This window comes from Ovis aries, chromosome 4 (assembly GCF_016772045.2).
Source record: "Ovis aries strain OAR_USU_Benz2616 breed Rambouillet chromosome 4, ARS-UI_Ramb_v3.0, whole genome shotgun sequence".
Classification (NCBI taxonomy): domain Eukaryota; kingdom Metazoa; phylum Chordata; class Mammalia; order Artiodactyla; family Bovidae; genus Ovis; species Ovis aries.
This window is the reverse complement of record NC_056057.1, coordinates 37,914,708-37,941,944: the sequence shown is the minus strand read 5'-3', so window position 1 is coordinate 37,941,944 and position 27,237 is coordinate 37,914,708. Positions and strand designations below refer to the sequence as shown.

At 35.1% G+C, this 27,237-nt stretch overlaps 1 protein-coding gene across 4 annotated transcripts in view; it reads right to left on the bottom strand.

Moving 5' to 3' along the window:
- Positions 1 to 27,237, bottom strand: part of SEMA3A (semaphorin 3A) — a 548,751-nt gene that overhangs the window by 130,156 nt on the left and 391,358 nt on the right. For all 4 annotated transcript variants that reach the window (XM_060414987.1, XM_042248468.2, XM_060414985.1 and 1 more), the window contains one exon: positions 23,012 to 23,131. In XM_060414987.1, the coding sequence (XP_060270970.1) occupies positions 23,012 to 23,131 (120 nt within the window). The remainder of the gene's footprint in view (positions 1 to 23,011; positions 23,132 to 27,237) is intronic.

Sequence of the window (27,237 nt, the reverse complement as noted above, 5' to 3'; positions counted from 1 at the left end):
GTCAACTTTTTCACTCTCCTCTTTTATTTTCATCAAGAGGCTCTTTAGTTCTTCACTTTCTGCCATAAGGGTGGTGTCATCTGCATATCTGAGGTTATTGACATTTCTCCCAGCAATCTTGATTGCAGCTTGTGCTTCCTCCAGCCCAGCGTTTCGCATGATGTACTCTTCTGCTGCTGCTAAGTCGCTTCAGTCGTGTTTGACTCTTAGTGACCCCATGGACTGCAGCCCACCACGCTCCTCCATCCATGGGATTTCCAGGCAAGAGTACTGGAGTGCGGTGCCATTGCCTTCTCCCGCTGTACTCTGCATATAAGTTAAATAAGCAGGGTGACAAGATACAGCCTTGATGCACTCCTTTCCTGATTTGGAACTAGTCTGTTGTTCCATGTCCAGTTCTAACTGTTGCTTCATGACCTGTATACAGATTTCTCAGGAGGCAGGTCAGGTAGTCTGGTATTCTCATCTCTTTCAGAATTTTTCACAGTTTGTTGTGATCCACACAGTCAAAGGCTTTTGAGTAGTCAATAAAGCAAAAGTAGATGTTTTTCGGGAACTCTCTTGCTTTTTCGATGATCCTGCGGATGCTGGCAATTTTATCTCTGGTTTCTCTGCCTTTTCTAAATCCAGCCTGAACATCTGCAAGTCCCCGGTTCATGTACTGTCAAATTATATTTAAAATATATTCCCCACAAATGTGCTAGGAGGTAGATATTATTTTATTCATTTGACAGTTAAGGAGATTGTCTATGCTCCAGGGGGTACAACTAATAATTAACAGAGCTGGAATTCACAATAATTCTTGTGCATAGCCAAGGTATTATAGTAGAAGAGAGTAGGCTTCAGGTTTTACTACATAAAACATGTGATATAAAAATTCATACTCAAAATGTTGTGGTTTGTTTACTAATACACGTTTCTGGGAACAAGGAACTATTATTTCTAATCTTGTTTTACGACAAGTTGTCTTAACTTCTTTCTTCACATGCTCAAAATGATAACAAGAGGCCTGTGTAACACATGACAGACCTGAGAACCAAGATAAGTTGTGGGTTTTGTTTTTTTTCCCAAAGATTAACTGGGAAATATATTTTAGACACATAAAGATAAATGTGGCTACCTGCACAAATTTGTTTTTCTTATTGACTGACACTCCTTAAATTTGATTCCTTTCAGATTATTCCAAATCTCACATATAAATTGTTTTATTCCTTTTTCTTGTCCTCAATGATCCCTTCCGCATTAACATTTTATTCTGAATTCCATTCCTACCCTTCTACTTACAGGGCCATAAACACCAATGATTTTCTTGTTCCAACTCCACTGGAGTTTTCCCAAGGCGTTTTGTTGTTCGTATCCCTTGGCATTCTTATTGACTATGGAAATTCTGAGTGCCTGTTATTAAAACAAGGCAAGATTTTCTGTTTTAACTCTATTCTGTGCTTGTCCTGTGTACTCAGTCACTTCAGTCATCTTTGCAACCCCATGGAGTGTAGCCCACCAGGCTCTTCTGTCCATGGGATTCTCCAGGTAAGAATCTAGAAAGGTTGCCATGCCCTCCTCAAGGGGACCTTTCAGACCTGGGGATCGACCCCTATCTCCTGCATTGCAGGGAGATTTTTTTTTACCCACTGAGCCACCTAGGAAGCCCTTGTTTGTTCTACCCCTGTCTAATTCCTCTTTCTTCATCATTTCTTACCTAGCTCCACCAGAAGTATTTCTGCTCAGGTTTATTAGTCTTTGTGTGTGTGTGTGTGTGTGTGTGTGTGTTTTAAAATTTCATTTTCCCCTAATTATCACTCAGAACTTCACAGTCAGAACTCCCTTATCTACATTTCTACCCCCTTTTTTTTCCCCCTTCAGCTTAACATTTGCCTAAGTGATATACTGCTTGGGTATGTCATCCCAATCATAACGTCAGAGAGTTGAGACCAATCCTCTGAACACCGGGATTCTATAATCAAGTCAATTCTCTTGATGATGCTCCAAATCTTATCAACAAAATAAACCATCATTATGGTACATGTTCAGAGCTCAGAACATCCCTTTGGTTTATCAATTTCATTTATGATTTATTAACTATCAATTACTGATTTTTTTTTTTAACCAAAAAAGTTCTCTGAGTTTTTCTTCTGCCTTTACCAGTCAAGTGTGGCTCAGTCCTGTATGACCCTGTGCAACTCCATGGACTGTAGCCCTGCCAGATTTCTCTGTCCATGGAATTCTTCAAGCAAGAATACTGGAGTGGGTGTATGTGTGTGTGTTAGTCACTCAGTCATGTCCAGCTCTTTGCAACCCCATGGACAGTAGCCCACAAAGCTCCTCTTTCCATGGCATTCTCTAGGCCAGAATACTGGAGTGGGTTACCATTCTCTTCCCCAGGGGATGTTCCCAACTCAGGGATCAAACTCAGATCTCCCACATTACAAGTAGATTCTTTACTATCTGAACCATGAGGGAAATTTTGGTCATAACAAGACTAGATTTCTACTTGGCTTCCTAGATCTCTTTGATGCGCTACCTTGATTTACCCTGCTCGATACATTTATCCCATCTCCTAAACAGACCATTATTAGAATTCACTTTCAATTAACTTAACGTAGTTACTGTACTAAGAGGTTAGTAGTAATAAAGACCTTGGTTTAAAATGTGACTCTGGAATTCCCTAATCAATGAACCACCCTAATTCTCATTTTTCTCATTATAAAATGCAAAAAAAATTATATCTATTTAAAATGATGAAGTGATGAACCAAGATAACTACTTGGCATAGAGCTTAGATATGTAATCATTAATCTTTAATGGTCTCACCTCATGCCAGGGGTGGGATTGCAAACCTAGATAAGACAAAGACACTATCAGTATTCCGGCATTGACAGTGTTATAGAGAATACAGACATTCAACAAATAAGTGACTATATACATAAATAGGGGATACACATACATATATAGATATATACAAGGGCTTCTCTAGTGGCTCAGATGGTAAGGAATCCACCTGCAATGCAGGAGACCCGAGTTTGATCCCTGGGTTGGGAACATCCCTTGGAGAAAGGAATGGTTACTTACTCCAGTATTCTTGCCTGGAGAATTCACGGATAGAGGTGCCTGGCAGGCTATAATCCACAGGGCTGCAGAGAGTTTGACATAACTAAAAGGCTAACACACACACATACAATATATATACACTTTTAATGTATGTTTCTAAAGGACAATATCATATTCAAAATACAATGGTGACTTGACTTAGGTGGGAACTAGGAATGAAACAGTCAGCAAAGGCTTTCCTTAGAGAGGGGCATCTCAGTGGAAATATGAGATAAACAGAAGTCATACCTAAAAGTGTTTAGGAATATCTCAAAAATAGCAATTTATTATTAGTGTTTTATTGTTACTGCAGTTATTACTATCCTCTTGCCATGAATACTTCATTCTCACTGACATGCATTCTCTGAAAATCTATCGCACTGTATTACACTCCTTGATCAGCATCACATTTCCTCTATGCTTTTGCATTTTGTTTTACTCTTGTTCCTCTGGGCCTTGCAATTTCTCCCCGTTTTCTGAAATGGCCCTATTCTGTTTTGACATGCTTGGAACTAGCTTAAATACTCTTAGGCAAAACTGGATACTCCAAAATCAGGGATTCTCTGGCACTATATACATAACCATGTTACAACTGTCCACTGCTTTATGTTACAAAGGATTTCTATTTTTTTTTTTTAAATTTCTTTCTCAAATGCCCATGCAGTCTTATGGGCAGAAAACATGTTAAATATATGTTTCAACTATAAATCCATAAAGTTGGTATCATCATAAAAAGAGCGCCAAAAATTGTTTGTTGAAAATATGTTGTGACTTTGACAGTTTTACGTCATGTCTCTAAGTAAATTCTAAGTTAGTTACGGCAGGATTCCTGTCTTAGTTCACTTTTATTTACCAGTATCATAATATGGCACAAATGGTATTCTATGTGAGTTTTATGCTGACTAATTATGAAGATATTTTTCATATCTATTTAAAGAAAACAGAATATTTTATTAGTCTTTGACTATGAAATTTGATATACTTAGAAAAACGACATAAAATGCATTATCCTATTCATTTTTCTGAACTTCCTATCCAACAAGATGAAAACCACTAGGATATAAAATATTAGCTTGAGATGAAAAATAAATGAATTTATTCTCGTTTTAGTTAAGAAACATTTCATGCTCCTGTAACTTTTTTTTTTTTTTAAGGATTTGAAACAAAGGAAAGGTTGTTTTGAAAGTTATTTAAAGTTATTTGCTTAAGTTATTTGAGCTTAGACAAAGAGTATAAAAAGACACTGAAGTAATAATTCTCCTAAGACATGATGATGAGTCAATTTAGAGCTGTTAGGGGAAGAAAATGCCATTTGGTGAAAAATTATATGTAAACACTCATCTCAAGCACCACTTTGTAGCATGTTTTATGAGTAGTATAAAATACTTCCCCTTATATAGGAACAAAAATGTCAAGATCTCAGTTCAGCTATCAGTTTGGTTCTCCACTGGCAGAAGAATATAAGCTACACATCAAGATATCAGTATATCTACACATGTAGATATCAGTATGATATAAATTTTGACATTTTAAAAATAAATGAAATCCTTATTGATTGTAAGTTCTTCAACAAGAATATTTTTAACTTTATAGATAAAATCTATAAACACTGATCAACTATTAATATTTTGACATATATCAGACTGCAAATATTATTTCACAGATAAAATAGAGAAGGTTAAAATAATTGGTTCATTGCAATTGTAGTTTTGAATATAAACACTTAACAGTATGTAACCTTTAATCTGGGCTCCCAGGTGGTCCAGTGGTAACGAATCCACCTACCAAGTAGGAGACATGAGTTTGATCCCTGAGTTGGGAAGATCCCCTGGAGAAGTAAAATTGCCACCCACTACAGTATTCTTGCCTGGAAAATCCCATGAACAAAAGGGCCTGGTGGGTTACTGTCCATGGGATCGCAAAGAATCAAGACATAACTTAGTGACTAAACACCAACACAAACCTGTAATCACTTGACAGATATAATTCATATCTAAATTGCATAAAGTTATAATTTCAAATTACCTATAAATCACATGAAATATAGTCATTCCTTCAGAGTAGTTATTAACATTTCTTATGGCAAATTCATTAGACGGCTCATTTTACAAATGAATGCTTTTTTAAAAAAATAATTATGCCGCTTCTAAAGAGTATATATATATATATTTATATATATATATAACTATTATATACAAACAACTTATAGTTTAATTATACTGAGTATTACTTTAAATACTAGATTTATGAACTAGAAAGGAAACCTGTGTTATCAAACTAAGTTTAAAGATTATGAAACATACTGATGATGCAAAATTGCTATATAAATGAGAAATATTTAACAGATATATAAGACTAAATAAATAAGACATTTAAAACATTCATTCTTAGGACAATTTATCTGTACAACTCATTAGCTTTAAGAAGGCTTTAAAGTTAGATCTGTCCTATTATAAGAAATAAACTAGTAGAGGATTAGGTTTGTGAATATCTGTAAGATTTTTGAAGTTTGATCCCATACATTCTCTGAGTAACAAAACAATACAAATATTGTAAAAGAATGTTATTACTTTTTAGATTACAGTAAAGATGTCTGTACATACAATTCTTAAAGTCTGATTTGGAAAGAACTTTGTAAGAACAACCGTATAAGTAAAACCATGGAAGTTCAGGGAATAAGTAGACTATCTCATAGGAAAAAATCTACATATTTGTTTAATAAGAATTTAGGACAATCAGAGTACTAATGGCTGCTAAATCATGAGGTACCCTCCACTCCACTCCTGAAACATGTATTCTTTATTATTCGCTCTTTAAACAATTGACAGGGAACATGATGTTTGCAGATGGTTCGCCTAAATTTGTGCAGACATAGCCTACAGCATGGCAATAATGTGTTTTCTCTGCAAGGAGGAAAGGTATAACCCAAACGCAAAGAAAAGTAAACATACAGCATGGAGTTGAACAAATAAATGCAAAATGGAATTTAAGCTTACACCTCGAAGCCAAGAAAATAAGTCTAAGTGGGAATGAATGTATGATAGTAATTATTTTCCTATAAAAATAGGAAACTATTAAATATTCTTATTAAATATAAAAATAAGAATCTTTAAACTTAATACTTTTAAAATCATAATAATTATGCTACTAGTGGTTATTCATTTACTTAACAAATATTATCAACTGTCTAAAATGTGTCACACCATATGCTAAAGGAAACTGTGTAGAATGAAAAAAAGAGTATGCTTTCATATAATATACTTTATATTGCAAGACTAATCTAGATAAAAAAAAATCTCCAAACTGAAAGCACAACCTTATCATTTGAGTGCAGGTTCAGGGAAATGGGAAGAGAATTAGAGTAAGCTGTATTTAGTGTTACAATTCAGAATCTTTTCAACAGAACACCTTCCTAGGTAAAACACATTTAATCACAATACCCCTTTGAGGTAAAATGATAAAAATCAAGCCTCAATCTAGGTAACACTATTATTAATCCAAGAAGAAGAAGTGAAGTCATTCAGTCCTGTCCGACTCTGCGACCCCATGGACTATAGCCTATCAGGCTCCTCCATCCATGGGATTTTCCAGGCAAGAGTACTGAAGTGGGGTGCTATTGCCTTCTCCAGGGGATCTTCCCTACCCAGGGATCAAACCTGGGTCTCCTGCATTGTGGGGAGACACTTTATCCTCTGAGCCACCAGGGAAGCCAATTAATCCAAAGTGGTTTCTAAAAACTCAAAACAGGATTAGGGAAAACTTTTTTTTTTTTTTTTTAATTTGACTCCATGTTTTGGGCAATATCTTTATACTTTCCTTACAATGAATATCCAGAAACTTATTGATCTATTAATAACTCATGAGAAAAGAGTTTAATTAAGTCATTTTTGATTTGTCAAAAATAGGCAGGGATTTTTATTATAATGCTCATTTTTCTAACCTTCCAAACACTGTAGAATTCTGAGATGATTTCTCTAGAATTTAAATAAGTACATTATGAACACAATTAAATGCCATAATATCACAATGTCTCATTTTTCCCAATAGAGAGACATGCAGGCTGCATATTTCACAACTTTGTACAGTCTGCTAAATTCTAAAGTTGGAATTCTAGTCAACCCATGGTCTACTCTCTAAGAATATTAGTGAAATAATGTTTTACACATGCCAAATATATGCTGTTCACAAAGAGAGGAAAAAGCATTTAAGGAGAGTCAAGGGAATCCTGCTCCCTGTCAAACTGCCAACCTCTGAAATACCCGATTGTTAAGCAAGTTGCGTCCTCTCTTGCCAATGACATCCTAACAGGGGAAGATGAAAGGGAATTCCTTGACCAAAACAGAATTTGCCTTTATCCTCAGTGAGCTTTAATTAGAAACTCAAACAATGGAGTATAGTTTTCTGGTAATACTGCCTCCAGTATTTTTACCTTTTTAATGTTAGTATGGACATATTTCTGCCTTTACCCTCCCCTTGTCTCCTGGATCCTCTCTCTTTAAAGCTCCCACTTACCTACACCATCAGCAAAAGCTGCCGCTGAACATTACATTACTGATTATATTTATTGCTTCCTCTGTGTTAGTCTTCTGTTAGGAAAAATGCATATGTCAACATCAATGTTATGTTATGAGTTGACAGCCCTGACAGAATCTTGTCATACTGGATTTCATCTGCAAAGAATTTCTGTTCAACTTTAATAAAGGGCTACAAAGAAAAATTAATAGATACATTATTATTATTATTATAGCTTCTATTTTAAATGGATTTGAGGTATATTACTTCATCCCTTTCTTCTCTTAGCCCCTCTCCCTTCCTTCCTTTAGGTTTAATCGTATATATTCTTCAACTACTTTTCTGATTTGCTACATAAGGGCCCTGAGAGCAGAATAACTTTCAATTGCAGATCAACTGTTATAATGAAAATTTTACTGTTTTCTACTTAGGGTCATATGCATATGAGGGATAAAACAATTATACCAACAATAACATCAAAAAAAATCAGAAGTGCTAAAATTTCAGCATAGTTTTATGTTAATCAATATGGATTATTCCTGACATGAAAATGGTGATATAAGTCAAATTTATAAATGGATTATATTAAAATATGGAGTATCCACTAAAAGAGAATACTCAGTGTTATTCAAGGAATCTTTATTTCAAGTCCTCATTCTGATTTGCATGCTGTGGCTTTTTACACAGAAGAAACACAAGAATAATTAACCCTTGAGATATGAAGAAATAATATTTGACAGCTCAGAGTTTATAATGTGAATTCTTCTTGCAAATATATATCCTATTTCAGATACATTTCTCTAATCCCTATCATAAGACTTATCACAATATATGCATCTATTTATTTGTCTGCCTTTTCACCTATGTTGCTTTGAGAGTACATACAAGAGTAGTATTAATCTACAATACAAGAGGAGAGAAGGAAACTTGCTCTAAGGAAGTAATGATTGAATTGAGATCAGAGGGATGAGATGGATTGAGAGGGAGGTGGAAGGGGTTCAGGATGGGAAACACATGTACACCCACGGCTGATTCATGTCAATGTATGGCAAAAACCACTACAATATTGTAATTAGCCTCCAATTAAAATAAATAAAATTTAAAAATATCCAAAGGAAGATCCATCCAAGAAACAGGCTGAAAAGAAAAACGGAAGGCCTAAAAGAAGAGAGTTGGGGAATGTAAAGGAAACAGAAGAAGAAAAAGGAACTCCAGGGTGCTAGGACAAGGTAAGAGGAGTGTGGCCCAAAAAAGGATGCTAAGATAGGAAGGACTGAGATCAAAAAGTAGACTCTCCTAGTTGCTAAGGTTAAAAGGAAGCAAAGCAGTATCTTTAAACAGAAGTGACAGGCTACTTACTGTTTGCTCTCAGAGAAGACTGCTCTGGCTTCAGTGTGATAACCTGACTGGTCAGGCCAAGTGGTGCTGGTCAGCAGTAGGGACAGAGCAGGATCTGAGTTAGTATCATTCCATTAAATGGAACCAGAGGTTATAGATGACCTTTACACAGCTTATCTGGCATCCAGCAGGAGTCTACTTGGTCTATTACATGTAAGAATGATCTTAGAGGCAAATATCTTTCCTTTTGTATTTCCTAAATACTTTCTCACTAATCTAAAATCATGGCTTCTTGCCATTTTTGACCATAATTCACTTTTTCTGACCTCAAACATGGTTTGCCTCCTTGAACTTTTATACGTATAAATTTAACAGTTTTCTTTTTACTTTATTTTAAAGAAACTAGGGCAAATTCAAGGTTACTACTCTTATGTCATTATTTTTTCAGATTTCAGGCTCTGAAGTCATTCTTTTACCCACTCATATTTCAAGTATTCTTATGTATATATAATGGGTGTACCTAGGAGAGAACGTCATATACGTACATGTCATCCACCAGACATAAAGTTGGGAAGACCTATTGTTAATGGTCAGAATCCTAGAAAAGACTAAATCACATGGCAGCAGAATCTATACTTATAATAGATAAGATACAAATAATAAAAAAGAAAAGTCCCCATCACCACCCTTTGGGATATAAAAACTCACAAACCTGAAAGTTGCCCAAATTTATAAAGTACAGATAGAATATTTTTGCTTTGGATATTTCCAATAGCTGAATGATGGACAATGCCCAGGCAATATCTACCCCTATGTAGAACTGATCCATGTCAAAACAATCACTTTTCCCACAGCTTTCCTAAGATACATGGAAAGTAGATTAAAATCTATATTTACAAATATATATTCAGGCAATCTAAACTGAATTATGTTCCTTATATTACACCTTCACTATTTTGTCTAAGATGTTGCTATCACTATGAACATAAACACATACATGTATACAATATGCAAAAAGTTATATAGATATATACTGTATATATACATATATATATTTTCCTGTTGAAAACATTTATAGAGAACTCATTACAGGAATTATAAATATTTTAAATATAAATCAGACTGTAATAATTATAATATCCTTTTTCTAAATCAGACTTTCTTAGGACATGTTGAGGTTTATGACTATAAATAAATTTGTTCCTGCATTCTTTTTCTTTTCTCATGCTGTGTTAACACTCAACTGGGTCCCCACCCTGTTCATTAAACCCTTTTTCTAACAGATGTTGCTTTTTTCTCTTTTACTCTTTCATGTTATCCAGGAGAGATCAAAGAGTTTAGTCATTCTTGTCCATTGTATGCAGAGGTGTGTGGGTGAAATTCTGTATGATTCTGCTGTTCAGTGTTCAGGTTGCCTTCCTAAAGTTTCAGTTATTTTTGTTGATAATATCTGATATGTGCTGACTGCTAAAACTGATAGAAATCATCTTTAATCTAGCTAGTTTCATGAGAATAAAGGAAAATAGTGAAAAGTATTAAAACAATATTCAAATTTTATCTATTTTTAAGAGACGATTGGCTTATTTTGGAAAAGGAAATAGTACTTTGGTAAAAGAAATCACACAATTTTTCCCTGACAACATAGTTTATAATCAGACCATGAATGCATGGAGGAAGTACAAGAAAAGTACTTTTCAAAAGTAACTACTTATTATTACTTACTTATACATTTTATTTTTAAAAACTTATATAAACAACTCGATGCAAATGAAAAATTGTGCCTTTCATGTTCTTTTCCACATGTGATAGTGAGAATGAGGCCATGTAGTATAATGGAAAGAACTCTGAATTAGCTGTCAGGAGAGCTGAGTTTAAGTTCAACTTTTAACCACAAAGTAGCCAGGGGATTTGAAGATACTATTTAAGCAATCTGAGTTTAAATTTTCTATATTATGAAATGGAGGATAAGAATTAGAGGCGTTGCAGTAACTATAAGCTATAGCATTATAAACATGCATTTTTGTGCAAAAATTTATTGAAATTGTGGTCACAGTTTAACTCTGGACACATCATTTTTTAAAAGTAAGATATCAGATATTGCTGAGCTTTGTGCTTAGGATGTTACTAGGCTTCAGTAGTCTTGTGTATATCAAATTTTGCAACTGAATTTTTTGTATTAAAAATTTCAGGTCAAAATATTTTTCTTAGTAGCATAGTTGAAAAATATTTTCATTTATTTCTTAGAAGCTTATTACATTTTTCAGACTTTTATTAGTATAAGGTAGAAAAGTGAATGGATTAAATTTTTTTGTCATCCCTGTGGCAAACACATCATTTGGTTTTGTCATATCATTTCACCTGAAGTTGATTTTAATCAAGAGACTGAAAACAGCTGACTGCCTTATGCATTATATGAACAATGGGATGTCAGTTCACTTCTATCTTTATGGATGTTTACATTGTTGAAATGGAAATATTTTGCTTATCAATGCCATGATATTTTCCTATTCCTCTCTCAGATAAGTCATTACATTTTATTCTAGAAAAAAAATATATGTGTCTAAGAGATTGTGCAATCATAGCCATGAATTTTTTAAAATTCCACACTGTTAGGAAAAATTTGCAAAAAGTTGACACAGTGTCAAGGTAGTACCTAGGTCTGCTCTCTAGCATGACATAATACAAAGTATAGGTTTCCTTTCCTACAAATCTTCCATTTGCGTCCAAGATTTAGGCCAGCAAAGGGCAAGTCGATGTGGGACACTAAACATCCATCCTTTCCAGGTTGAGTAATTTAAATATGAGGTAAGACAGCTATTAAATGCCAACAAAACATAAATCAAAAGAAGAAAAGTTTGCCAGGATAAAAGCACTTAAGAGGAGCTTGAACCCTGGCGTGTATACAAAACCCCATTTGCAACACTCGAAAGATCCAGACTTTCAGCCTCTGTATAAAGCTTTGTGATAATCTCAAGTGAGGTAACTTGTTAAAATAGAAGCTAGTCTTGAAGTTCTTAATCATCAAGCTACTTTTTAAAGTTTATATCCATAAGGCATATTAGATAGGTATTTATTTATTATAAGAGAAATCCTGAGGTATAAAATTATTGAGGAGACCAGTTTAATGTCATTTCAGTGGCAGCAAAAGTCACACAATGAATCAGTGACAGACCTGTGAATTGATTTTTAGATCCCATTAGACTCCCTTTTTAACTGCTCAGCAATTCCTGAGATTGCTTTCAGTGGCCAGAGATGCACAATCAAATTAAAACAGCAGACTGGAAAATAAAAATAAAATAAAATGGAAAGTAGTTGTTCCATGTGGTTTGATTCCTAAAAATTTGAAACAATATATTTCCAACATACAAATATATAAATCTCAAGCTGTTTTCAGGCATTAATATCAAATTTTCTATCATTTATGTAGAGATTTAAATTACTGCAATATATGCGTAAAATAGGTAAAAATAGAAATAACAGTATTAAGTGAAAGATGAAAGCCTATGCAATTCAATTTCTGAGGCAATGATTTAAAAATGTCAATTCATTCTAGCTGGAAATTCTAAAGATTCGTTAAGTACAAAATTAATTTTGAGTAAAATTATAACTGCTTTCAAACATGCTAATATTTTCATCAGCAGAGATAGCTTGATAAGGCCCATTTACGTTAAGGAAAATGAAATAAACACAACGCCAATTTTCTGTTATTTGATAATCTGTGTGCCATATAAAATTAAATATTTTCTGTTTATTAGAGAATCTAAAATTCCACATAAAATAATATCCAGACTTTTGTGTTCTTGAATTATGACATGATCAAAATATCAAGAAATAGTAAGATGCATTTCATTGCCAAAGTTACTTTGAATAAGTGGGAAACTCATTAATTTTTAAAATATTTTAAGAATGCTACAGAATCTGATTTTCCCTTTTGGATTAAAAACAAATTATAATTCTCTCTGATTGTAGTCAATCCCTGGGTCAGAAGGATCTCCTGGAGAAGGAAATGGCAACCTACTCCAATATTCTTGCCTAGAGAATCCCATGGACAGAGGAGCCTGTTGGGCTACAGTCCAGGGGCTTGCAGAGAGTCAGACATGACTGAGCGTAAAACATATTAGCATTCCTTTGTGTGTCTAAGTGGAAGTACCACAGGCAAGTTTTATTTTTGCTCAACACCTTTATTACATAGAGAGGGAATTAGTAGAAAAGAAAGTGACTTCTGCTGTGTGGTGTCTAAAGGATATTAAGCTAGGTAAAATAAGCCAGGAGCAGAAGGGCAACTGCTGCATGATTTTAGTTATGTGCGAAATCTAGAACAGTTAGACTCAGAGATTGAGAGAACAGAATGAGAGAATAGAGAGTGGCTGTCAGGGGCTGCAGGCAGAAAAATGAGGAGTTGCTGCTCAATGGGTATAAAGTTTCAGTTCCACAAGATGAGTAAGTCCTAGAGATCAGCTGCACAGCATGGTGCCTATAGTTAACCGTAGTGAATTGTACACTTAAAAAGTTGTTAAGGAAGCAGATTTATGTTAAGCATTCTCACTACATCAAAAATATATATAATTAAAAAAAGACACATAGGACAGCATCCTACCAATGGGTATGGTACAACATCAGTACAGTATGAGACGCAATATTGATGCCACTAGGAAAGTCATGACAACAAGCTGACTAGTTACATGATGATAGGGAGGCTGTTGAATTCTTCTGAGACTTAGTTTCCTAAAGTGAAAGTGGAGATAACATTTCAATCACTGAGTAATGAATATAAAATGCTATAATACTCATAAAACCACCAACTATGCCAGCAATGACAATCATTAACAGTAGTAAAATTAATTTAAAAACCACAGAGAGTAGTTATAGCAGGAGGAAAACTGGGCAGAAAAACAAGGGATAAACTGGATATACTAGTCTCACAAAAATCTCACAAAATCAGTATAAGCTATAATATAATAATGAAATTAAAATTAAAGCATAGTTTTCATTTAAAAATAGCTATTTCTAAGTACAATGCATCTTGTTTCTTTTTGTTATTTTTTTTAACAAAGTGTGTTTGAATTACTTTCACAGATGCCTCACACAAAATAGCATTCTCTGGATTTACAAGTGTAGAGAAACCATGTTTTTGTTATACACCATGGGTGAGAAATTCACATAACTTTGCATATGGTAGCTTACTGTTTTATGCACAACATAAAGTCAGCTTATTTGTAGATTCAGAAGTGAAGTAAGCCACAATATGCTATAAAGCATGTTTTATCTAATTGTCACAAAAGAATTGGGAAAACATTTTTTCATTGGGGAGTTTAAAGAGTAGCATTATGTCAATATACATCATGATTTATGATATTTAGATGCTATTTTATTGTTTGTTGTGAGAATTTTAAACATTACTCAGTATCTTTTTCCTCAGTATCAGTCCAAATTCTCATTATGTGACATTTCTGAAATTTTGCCATAGTCTCAAAATGGATATTCCTATATGTCCATCCCCCAACACACACACACTGATACTAAAAATATGTTTCAGAACCAATCATAGCAGTACTAGTAGTAACCTCCTAAGGCTTTGTATAGCTCTTGACTAGATTCCCCAAACTCAATTTGATTCTAATTTTCCAGCTCCTTTTGAAAATCACTGTACTCTATGCACACTGAGATATTTGCCACTTACCAATGCCTTTCATGTCTCTGTCCTTCTATGCTATCCTTCTAGTCTTACTAAAGGATCCTCCACATCCATCAGTATTTGATCCAGTTTTCAAAGCCCAGCTTAAACGTGATGCCTTCTGTTCACTTCATCAAGCTATCCCTTAATTACAGTTATCACTTTGTTCAGACTAGGCATACATTAAGAAGTTCTGAAATATAAAATATAAATACATGACAAAATCTTTAATAATCTAAATAAGAATTAATGATTTTAATCCTCCTCTTCCCCTGCCCCAACTGGTACTTTCTTTTAAAGGAGCAGATTCTCGACTAGACATAAAGCACTGAATAGCATGATTGCCTCAGGCCCATTACAAAATACCCATGGAAACCTTAATTTTCTCATCAATAAAATGAGGCTGTGAAGAGTATGTACTTCATCAGATTTTGTGAAGACTAAGGTAACATACCCAATGCTGCCATTACATAGCATAATTATTGCTAGTAGATGCTAGTTGTTGGGATTATCATTATCATTACTCATGTTTTCACCAATGTTGAAGTTATATATCTATGTATGTGTTCAGCTTGGTGGGCTACAGTCCATGGGTCACAAAGAGTCGGACACGACTGAGTGACTTCACTTTCACTTTCATTCATCTTTATATTCCTCACCATTATTATTAGAACCTTACTTAGGAAAAATGTTTCCTATGTTTTTATTAATGTCAATTTTATCTTAATGACTATAAATTGCTTTGGAACACAAATTGCTTCCAATACCACAAAGGCATTGATTGTAGTAGCAGAACAGAATTGTAGCTACAAATCTGAAGAACCCTAGATTATAAATGCTAAGCCTCTATTATCTTTTAGTATTCTCTCAAATCTATTTAATAAAACTTTTATACCAAAACTTCTGGTTTCTCATTATACCTTTCCTTTTCACCTCAATGCTATTTATATTGCCTCACACTGATTCTCAGCATCAGCCTTTGCTATTTCTATTTCCCCAGATCCTTCAACTTCCAAACTGACCACACGCAGTAAGACTGGAGCAACTGAGAACCACGAGGAGCCTAGAAGAGAAGTCAACACACTAGAGCAAGGGGAGGGTCCTCAGATGTGAACACAGGGAACAGGGGACACTGTCTGCTTAAAAGGTAGCTCCTCAGTGTCCTTCACTTACTCCTTAGTGTGCTACACTTACAATATACTTACATTGTATATTTTCTAATAGTAACTAAATTGACAAGATTATAAAGCTAAATATAGGTTCTTCCTGGTTAAAATTAAGTACTGAATAGAGAACAAATACAATTGAAATCAGCATTAGCAAACACTGTGACAACAATATCTTTGCAAATCTTGAGAAGTAAATACCTTCTTACGCGACCAGAAGTTACAGTCTTTGGGACTAGCAGTTCTGACTCTCCTTTGTGCTCTGGGGTAATTTACTTCTTCTGAAGCACAGCAAGATCTTTCATACGGCCCATTCTGACCTCACCTTGGCCTTCACTTGACAGGAAGACAGTGTTTGCCTATCAAGTCAACTCTTGTTTCCTTGTTACTAGCCCAAGATATTACAGGTATATTCTTGGCACTCACATGTTTATAAGCCTTAAGTGAACAAGGGCACTAAAATCTTAAGATTTTACATGATTATCCAACTAGTAGTTATCCAACTAGTTTAGAATGAATTTATATAATTTTCCTCAGGTTATCATCAAAGTGAACCATTATGATTTAAAACAAATATACAAGATAACTTGCTGAGGGCTAGTTGGAACACATACCCAGAAGAGGTGAATGTATTCTGATTTGTGGAAATTCAGTTTAAATTTCTTTTGCTGTTTTCCCAAAGTTTCAAATATATGAAACTAACACCTTCCTTCTCACACATATATCCAAGCTGTATTTTCACAACCTTAACCTTTGGTTCCAAATGAAGTAATTTAGGCAAGAAGACAAAGAGATAAAGGAGGAAAACCAGAATGTGAGTCCAAGGGTAAAGAAAGGGTTCTGAAGAGGAAGGAGATGAAAACAGGCTAAACAGGTGAGCAGGTGCTGGGGTTTAGCACTATTCTATTTTTTTGTTTGTTTGTTTGTTTTGGGAAAAATATAATATTGATAACAAGAGTTTTTATGAACAGAAATATCCTCTTAAAATAGATTATATATAGGATGTGTGCAAAGCAACCAGTCAAGAGGGCACAGTAAAAGAGAATTAAGTTGGAGTTCACATTATCATTGACAAATTAGCTCCAGGGAATCAAAGGTCTTTGTTCCAAATCAGCATTTGTAGTTCACGAGGAAAAGAAAAAATACGTTGGTTAAAGTACTGTTTATCTTTTAGTCCTCTTGTCTGGGTTGACTGTGAATAAAGATGCATCCAGGAATTGAGTACTACAGATAATAAAGTCTTTTAATAAGTAATTGACAATGACATCATGCACCAATATGACCTTAAGAAAACTCTTTAATTTTGTCCAAATTCTTTTTCTGGTACTATGTGAACTAGATCTGACACAACATGGAACGAAATACACAGCAAGTTAAGAACTGAATGTTAACATTTCTATTTTTTCTGTCATTCGTTTTAGGAATAAAAGGTGACAAAATATCGTGTAGGGGGAACAAAAAAAGAAACCCAAACACTTCACCATTGAACCAAATGAGTATAGAGAGTAAAAGTGTATTTATCTCCTTAACTATGGTGTTTTCTTATCAAATATTTAGAGCAAACAAGTCAAAATGTAAAATGGTCATTTGAAACATTTTAAACACAGTGAAAGGGATGTTGCTTTGGATTTTCGGTTTTCTTTCTCTCTTTCACCATTTGTTGTTTTGTTTGTTTGTTTGTTTTCCCCTAAACTTGTTTCTAATAATTTAGGTCTCCCTATTACCTCAGTTGGTCACTAGTTCTTTTAATTTTGAGAAATAGACTTTTTGATAATATCTAGAGTTTAGAATGTTAATAGCTCATAGAAAATACACTGGTGAGTTGCTAAAGTCACAAAATTTATGAACTATGATTTTTTTTCCTCAATACAAACAGCAGAGAATTTTAAAATTTAATTTGCAATATAAATGGTGGTACTGTTTATTCAGCATTGTAATTTGTATGGTTTCCTGTCCAACACAATTCAAGCATTGAAAGATTGGGGGGGAAAAAAAAACCCTAGAAACCATAAGGGTCTTACTCCAACCACATTGGCACAAGTTTGCAGTGCAAATGAGGGATGCACTGCCTCTGGTGGAAATAATGAAGCCGAGAAGTCACCAAGAATCCTGACTTCTGTTAGTCTACTAACCTACTAATTTATGTTATCCTGAAAAGTTATGACCAACCTAGATAGCATATTCAAAAGCAGGGACGTTACTTTGCCGACTAAGGTCCGTCTAGTCAAGGCTATGGTTTTTCCTGTGGTCATGTATGGATGTGAGAGTTGGACTGTGAAGAAGGCTGAGAGCCGAAGAACTGATGCTTTTGAATTGTGGTGTTGGAGAAGACTCTTGAGAGTCCCTTGGACTGCAAGGAGATCCAACCAGTCCATTCTGAAGGAGATCAGCCCTGGGATTTCTTTGGAAGGAATGATGCTAAAGCTGAAACTCCCGTACTTTGGCCACCTCATGCAAAGAGTTGACTCTTTGGAAAAGACTGATGCTGGGAGGGATTGGGGACAGGAGGAGAAGGGGACGATAGAGGATGAGATGGCTGGATGGCATCACTGACTCGATGGACGTGAGTCTGAGTGAATTCTGGGACAGGGAGGCCTGGCATGCTGCAATTCATGGGGTTGCAAAGAGTTGGACACGACTGAGCAACTGAAATGAACTGAACTGAACGTAAGTGGGAAAAGTCAGACTCCAACGCGTGATCTAAGAAAGATGGAAAGATACAACCAACCTAAAAGAATGCCTCATTGTTTTACCAAGATATCTAAATTTCGTAACTTGCACATCTCTTCTTGTACTTTCTACAATACAAGAAATAAAATTTTATTCTATTGGACTCAATGACAAAATACTTTGAGAGTGATAACTCAATTAGAAAAAGTTAATTAGATGTATAAATTAGTCAACTGAGCTCAAGGTACCACTTAAGTAGAATTTTGACCCTGCAGACTGTTATAAAGAACATTTGATTCAAAGTTTTACATAGAAGCAAACTCTTATTCTTGGTGGAAGAGAAAAAACAGACAAAACATTTTATTTTATACCTTGATATATTAGTTGTCATTGTAGAACTGACCTTAGAGATAGCCATTAAGCTTTACTGCATTTCTTAATGTCCCTTTAGTTCTATCATAAATTGAGATCATGGCATTATGAGAGTATTTATAGAGTTAATATTTTCCAGCTCTCATCTGGGTTCATCTTTCTTTAGATTTCCTCCCAGTACACAGAGGAGGCCGTTTTGGAATTTGAGAAAACAACCAGAGACTTCTTCAGCTATACCCCTCCTAAATTCATACAGTTTTTATTAACAAATGTAAATTTGAGAGGGAAATACCATATAATAAAAGTCTTTGGGGAATATTCTGTTGCGTAAGGATGGCTTACACTTTTCATTTGAATGACATGGATATTGAGAGCTTAAACTCAAAAATCATCTGTACTCTAGCTCTGAATCATTCCTCCTGTGAACTCTGCATGAATTTTTATAATAAACACACACATGTGTATGAAGCATGTGACTTCATAGGCAGTTATCTGCAGGGTCAAGTACTATTGGAGGATAACCAAGAATTGACTGACACATATCTTACAGAACTGGAGTTAATTAATAGGTCTACCAATTCCCAACTGTACTACAGGAAACACAAAATCTGCTTAATACAGCAATCAATGACATACTCTGTATGGTCATAAGGCATTCACTATACAGCAAGAGGAGATTTCAGAATATATTATTCAAGAGTTTAAATATTGCTATTAAAATTCAGGAAGAGTAAAGTAAGATCATTCACAATCAGAAGACTAAACAAGGATTTCTTTGAAAACTGCTTATTATTATTTAAAAGGAATTTTTAATTTCTTCATATTAGATCTGAAGCTATTAAATGATGAAGGAAGTTTTCCTTTGTTTCAAAAGTAATATCTTTATTTCTGTGGCATCCAGTCATCTTGAAAAGGTTAAATCTATAATTTCTAACAATGGATTTTAACAATCTTGGGGACTCAATATAAGACAGTTATTTTAAAGAACACTGTAAAGAAAAAACTGTGTATTAAAATCTCCATGAAGTCATGATAAAAGCAAAATGTCTTTTTTGTGCCATAAAATTATTTATAATATGTAAAGTCTAGACAGTAGTTTAAAAAAGAAACTATTTCATTGTTATATGTAATGAGGACAGAAAACAGCAGAGTATACATGCTACTTTTTCAACCAGAATATAGGAAAAGGTTTCTCTTAGCTCTGTCTGAAAGCCCATCCCTGTAAATAAAAGTTACTAAATTCAAACTTCAGGAGGTCTTATGAACTCTAATCCAACAAGCCTGGCCTCAGTCCTGCTAGCTATTTTATTTCTTATTCTGCCGATCCTTCCATTACCATCATGACTTTCCTAACTGCATGAAACACATATTGTCTCGCTGTCTCAAATTCAAAAACAGTATAACTGTTTAAACACAAGTGTAGCATTTTAACTACCAATAGAGATCAATTTAAAGCAGATTCTCTTTTAAGGCAGTTTAGCATTGAAAATTGAATTTTATGTTGTCTAGACAAGCCATCTTGATAATATCTTTTCCAGAATTTCCTAGACTGACTGTCTAGACTGCTCCCAATTCCCCCAGATAATTGCATAATCATCTTCCCTCTGACCCCTAAATAGTCTGGAACAGCATCTCCCCATAACACAGTTGCCATACAATTCAAGACCACTGAGCTTCTGAGGGAGGACTTTTCTCAAAGGTTCTGAGTTTTAGAATTTCAATAAAACACTTGTTCATCAATATCCTACCATAAGGTGATTGGATGGGAAGCTTTATTTATTTATTTCAGTGGAGGCAAAGGTGTCCTCCATTTTGCTAAGTAGTAAATGGCCTGGCTCCTATACCTCTGCATCCTCCCACCCACTCTTAAACCAGCAATGAGTAGTTGAAGAGTTGAGAAAGAGGGAACTCTGCTAAAGAACAACTTCAGAAAGAAAAAGAAAAATCTATATTTGGGGAAAATTATAAAAATACAGAAACCATATGTGACATTTTAATTTAAATGGCCATCTAAGCTTCAAAATTAAAAGTAGAGGAATTAAGCTAAATACAAAATGACCTGGCAAGAATGAGAGCCCAGTGCAGTAACTTATAAACTCTGATGAATGAGGTACATTTAATAGCAAAGTGACAGTTATTACCATAAAAGCTGCAATGGCTTTCATCCTGCAATACACATTCATATTTTAAAAATTACAATACGCATTTTTTAAGGACCTACTACCTATTAAGCAATGTCAAACTCTTATAAATGCACGAAGTAGAGACCATTCTTATTACCACTTTCTAGATTAGAAACAAAGACACAAAAGAAATTAGTAGTTTACTGCAGATTAAATATCAAGTATTGAACTAAGGTTGGACAAAAGCTCTCCAGTGAAAGGCTATAGGACATGAGTTTAATAATGAAGGGATTACAACTCCTTGAGTTTCTATAGCAAAAAATGTCAGTGGGCCAGTGGTTGGAGAGTTGGGAGACAGTTGGAGGTAGTAAGTTGATTTCTCACTTAAATATAAGGATACTGAGGATCACAGAGGTTTGCTTTGTTTTTACATATTATGAGACAGAATCTGAGAGGTTAAGCAATTTTCCTGGACTCCACAGATAGTAAGTTGCAGAACATGACTAGAAGCCAGAAATGACCCTAAAGCCCACCTATTTTCCACTAACCCTGTGTTTGGAGCTCAGCTCTCTGGGTCCCACTGGGCCATATAGCATGATGCCAGATAGATGTGAAAAGTGCAAGACAACATGCAGAATGTTCTCCAGAGATATCTCCAATAAACAGAAAAGTGGGATCCAAGTTTTAGGGTGCCTGACTATTGAAAATAGCTTAGAAGCAGGTGAAGAAGGAAAGATTTATCTAGAAGTTGCTAAAAAGTTAATTATGTAAAATCTGCAGGACTGTATGCAAGAAATTACTCCTAATTTCATCAATACAAAACAAGTAACTTAAGTGGAACTGCCTTCCCTTAAAGTTTAATTTACTTAAAACTCCTGGATATGTCATCAGGTACAGAAAGCGAGCTGGTAAAAAAAAAAAAAAAAAAAAGGCAGAAGAAGGATGCACTAGGGGAAGAGGTTTATGAGGGCAAATGTCTAAACGCATGAGAACTTGGGAAAGGGTTTTTAATCCTCCAAGACCATCAGCAAAGTCATAATAATCACGTTTAGTCTAGAAACCACATAGCCTCAAAGGTGTCTTCTTATACAAAGAAGGTACAACACAAAAATGTTTCAATTATTCAGTGTTTGGGTTATAAGAACATATTTGTATCACTTTTGGATGCTATAAGAAAATATAGAGAAAGGATTTAAAGTTATAAAGAAGTGGCTAACATGTAAATTATATTTCACGTTTAGGATTCCAGAAATATTCTGGGAACAAACCTTTTATCTGATGAGTAATTCTGGATTCCAATTGGAAGAAAATTCTGTCACAAGATTTTTTCACCACATGAACACTTTTGTTTTTCATAGGATTTTGTGCCAACAATTATAAAGGGCTTATAATTAAAGGCTATTGATAAATCCAATCCATGGAATTGCTTTCAAACTAGAAACTTTTCCTTTAAATACATCCCTAATTTCAAGTTTTGCTTAAATTTACCCAACTTAATTTTCTCACTAAAACATCTTTTAGGAGCAAGAGACAAATTAACATTTTTTTATCTTTTTTATACTGACAAAATTATAGTCCAAAATGTAAATATAAAGCCTAGCTAAGCAAGAACACAACTGTGAGCAATTTAGGTCAAACATGTGATCAGAGCATTGAGCACATGTATGGCATCCTTTCTTAATCCCTAGGCAGAAGAAAACAACTGTGGTGGCAGACACTTCTGGCTGAGGAGGGAAATGGTGGGGAAAGCTGGCAATATACAAATGAAGGAGAAAACAGTACACATTCAGCCTGCTGACATCTGCTGCACATGCAAAATGGATTGGAGTCTGTAACAGAGAGGAAAAGCAAATGCTTTCTTCCTCCCTTCTCCCTGTTTCAGTTATTGTTGAGTGATGGTCTCAATTCTTTTTGCATTCACAGATTAAAATTAATAATAACATCTGAATTCCAAGTAGGAGCTATCGAACAGCAAACTAATTTCTTCAATGAAGTGAAGAAATTAGTACTAAAGTATTTGAAAAGGAAGCGGTCATGGAAAAACACCATTTTTTAAAAGCGAGCTTTACCTCAGGATGATGTCCAATTTCAATGTAGGTGCAAACTGGATGAAAAGCCCCTGTTCCACAGGCATACAAATGAGTCTGATTATAAGCCTTAAGCACCTTGATGAAATTAGCACATTCTTTCTGTAAAACAAAAGGAAAACCAGTGAGTTCTAGCAGTGAGCATGGCCGAGGTATCCTTTAGTGTGCTAGGTATGTTTGAACAGATTTCTTTTGTGTCCTTTCACACTAGTTTTTATCAATTATTATTCTATTGTTTGTTCACATTATTACATGAGACACAGATGGGGTTTGCTCTCATTGTTACAGGAAACAAAGAAGTTCTTATTTTGGGGAGGGGAGTAAAATATAATATTCCCTTTAATGTTTTTATTAAAACTATAATTTATTTATTAAAAAGTGGAATAAAGTTATAGATAACCAATTATCACAGGTGACTTCTCTAGAAATGAGGGAAACAGCAAATTATTTAGTCAATTAGTTGAATCATAATAATGATGAAAATTTATTTGCAAAAGTCAGCTTTAAATTTGGAAAAGTAAATCAAAAATAAAAGGTAATAAAACCTTCTACTGAACATAAATTTGAAACATCATCAGTAACTCATGATTGGCAACTAACTTTGAACTTTAGCAGTGCTACTTACTGGCCTGCCCTGGTGGCTCGGATGGTATAGAATCTGCCTGCAATGCAGGAGACCCAGGTTTGATTCCTGGGATGGGAAGATCCCCTGGAGAAGGGAATGGCAACCCACTCCAGTATTCTTGCCTGGAGAATTCTATAGACAAAGAGTCAAACATGACTGAGTGACTAACATGCACACGCACACACATACTCCCCCACACACATTGATGCTTACTAGTGAGCTTTACAGACTTAAGAAGATAAAACCACCTCCTCTTAAAAAAAGTCACTGAAACCTCAAAGATGGTTTGTGTATAACATGAGACAGAGAAGATATTAGAGTTTACAAAGTTTATAGACTGAGGGTCTTTATTAGAGTGGCTATATTTAAAAAATATCTTCATGAGTACATGTACATCATAAACCAATAACATGGATACCCTTACCAATGAGTCATGGATCCTTCAGGTAAAGAACAGCTACTTTATAAGAGGGGATTATAGTCATATCTTAATATGTATAGAAGTTTAGACATTCTTTCCATTTCATTACCCAAATGTTACCTAATAAATATGATACAGCTATTTATATTTTTCTACATATTCTATCTATAGGCCCTATGAAAGAAACTGTGTTTCTACAAACAAATAGGAGTCTTAGCCTCCTGTTCCTGTTAAGGGAAGATTCGGGGGGAAAAAAATCAGATGAAGTATAAACTGGATAATTTTATTGCCAAATTAACCCTGAGTAGAAAAGATATACTTTTTGCAAAATATTTTTTTTAAATGAGTTGCTATCAATACTGTAAAAAGAACACTGAAAAGAGAAATTCAAACTTGGTGCTCTGTGACAACCTAGAGGGGTGGGATGGGGTGGGAGGGGGGAGGTAAACTCAAGAGGTAGGGGACATAAGTATACCTATGACTGATTCATGTTGATGTGTGGCAGAAATAGCACAATATTGTAAAGTAATTATCCTCCAACTAAAAATAAATAAATTTATTTTTAAAAATCTTCAAATAAATGCTATGGTCTATTAACCATATAAAAAAATCTTAAAATTAAATACATATAAGTAGAAAATATGAATTTGTCATGGGACACACATTATCTATATTCAAATATCCAACTGAGTATTAATAATTGCACTGAAATTTTATGGTTTCATAACATAAAATTCTCACCACCACTACTCAATACAGTTTTGGAAGTTTTGGCCACAGCAATCAGAGAATAAAAAGAAATAAAAGGAATTCAGATTGGAAAAGAAGAAGAAAAACTCTCACTGTTTGCAGATGACATGATCCTCTATATAGAGAACCCTAAAGCCTCCACCAGAAAATTACTAGAGCTAATTAATGAATATAGTAAAGTTGCAGGATATAAAATCAACTCATAGAAATCCCATGCATTCCTATACACTAACAATGAGAAAACAGAGAAATTAAGGAAACAAATCCACTCACTATTGCAATGAAAAGAATAAAATACTTAGGAATATATCTACCTAAAGAAACAACGATATGGCTGTGAAAGTGCTGCCCTCAATATGCCAGCAAATGTGGAAAACTCAGCAGTGGCCACAGGACTGGAAAAGGTCAGTTTTCATTCCAATCCCAAAGAAAGGCAATGCCAAAGAATGCTCAAACTACCGCACAATTGCACTCATCTCACACACTAATAAAGTAATGCTCAAAATTCTCCAAACCAGGCTTCAGCAAGACATGGACTGTGAACTCCCTGATGTTCAAGCTGGTTTTAGAAAAGGCAGTGGAAGCAGAGATCAAATTGCCAACATCCGCTGGATCATGGAAAAAGCAAGAGAGTTCCAGAAAAACATCTATTTCTGCTTTATTGACTACACCAAAGCCTTTGACTGTGTGGATCACAATAAACTGTGGAAAATTCTTCAAGAGATGGGAATACAGACCACCTGACCTGCCTCTTGAGAAACCTATATGCAGGTCAGGAAACAACAGTCAGAACTGGACATGGAACAACAGACTGGTTCCAAATAGGATAAGGAGTACGTCAAAGCTGTATATTGTCACCCTGCTTATTTAACTTATAAGCAGAGTACATCATGAGAAAGGCTGGGCTGGAAGAAGCACAGCTGGAATCAAGATTGCTGGGAGAAATGTCAATAACCTCAGATATGCAGATGACACCACCCTTATGGCAGAAAGTGAAGAGGAACTAAAGAGCCTCTTGATGAAAGTGAAAGAAGAGAGTGAAATAGTTGGCTTAAATCTCAACATTCAGAAAATGAAGATCATGGCATCTGGTCGCATCACTTCATGGGAAATAGATGGGGAAACAGTGGAAACAGAGTCAGACTTTATTTTTGGGGGGCTCCAAAATCATTGCAGATGGTGATTGCAGCCATCTGCAAATGGTGAAATTAAAAGACGCTTACTCCTTGGAAGGAAAGTTATGACCAACCTAGATAGCATATTCAAAAGTAGAGACATTACTTTGGCAACAAACATCTGTCTAGTTAAGGCTATGATTTTTCCAGTGGTCATGTATGGATGTGAGAGTTGGACTGTGAAGAAAGCTGAGCACCGAAGAATTGATGCTTTTGAACTGTGGTGTTGGAGAAGACTCTTGAGAGTCACTTGGACTGCAAGGAGATCCAACCAGTCCATTCTAAAGGAGATCAGTCCTGAGTGTTCATTGGAAGGACTGATGCTAGAGCTGAAACTCCAATATTTTGGCCACCTCCTGTGAAGAGTTGACTCATTGGAAAAGACTGTGATGCTGGGAGGGATTGGGGGCAGGAGGAGAAGGGGACGACAGAGGATAAGATGGCTGGATGGTATCACCAACTTGATGGACATGAGTCTGAGTGAACTCGGAGTTGGTGATGGACAGGGAGGCCTGGTGTGTTGCGATTCATGGGATCGCAAAGAATTGGACACAACTGAGTGACTGAACTGAACTGAACTGAACTAAACTGAAAGAAACAAAAGACCTATGTATAGAAAACTATAAAACGCTGATAAAAAAAATCAAAGAGGACAAATAGATGGAGAAATATACCGTGTTCATGGATCAGAAGAATATAGTGAAAATGAATATACTACCCAAAGCATAGATTCAATGCAATCCTTATCAAGCTACCAATGGTATTTTTCACAGAACTAGATCAAATAATTTCACAATTTGTATGGAAATACAAAAAACCTCGAATAGCCAAAAGCAATCTTGAGAAAGAAGAATGGAACTAGAGGAAGCAACCTGCCTGACTTCAGGCTCTACTACAAAGCCACAGTCATCGAGACAGTATGGTACTGGCACAAAGACAGAAATATAGATCAATGTAATGCAATAGAAAGCCCAGATATAAATCCACACATCTGTGGTCACCTAGATGGCATCACCGATTCGATGGATGTGAGTTTGAGTGAACTCTGGGAGTTGGTGATTGACAGGGAGGCCTGGCAGGCTGCGATTCATGGGGTCACAAAGAGTCAGACACAACTGAGCGACTGAAATGAACTGAACTGAACTGAACTGATGGTCACCTTATCTTCAACAAAGGAGGCAAGAATATACAATGGAGAAAGGGCAATCTCTTTAACAAGTGGTGCAGGGAAAACTGG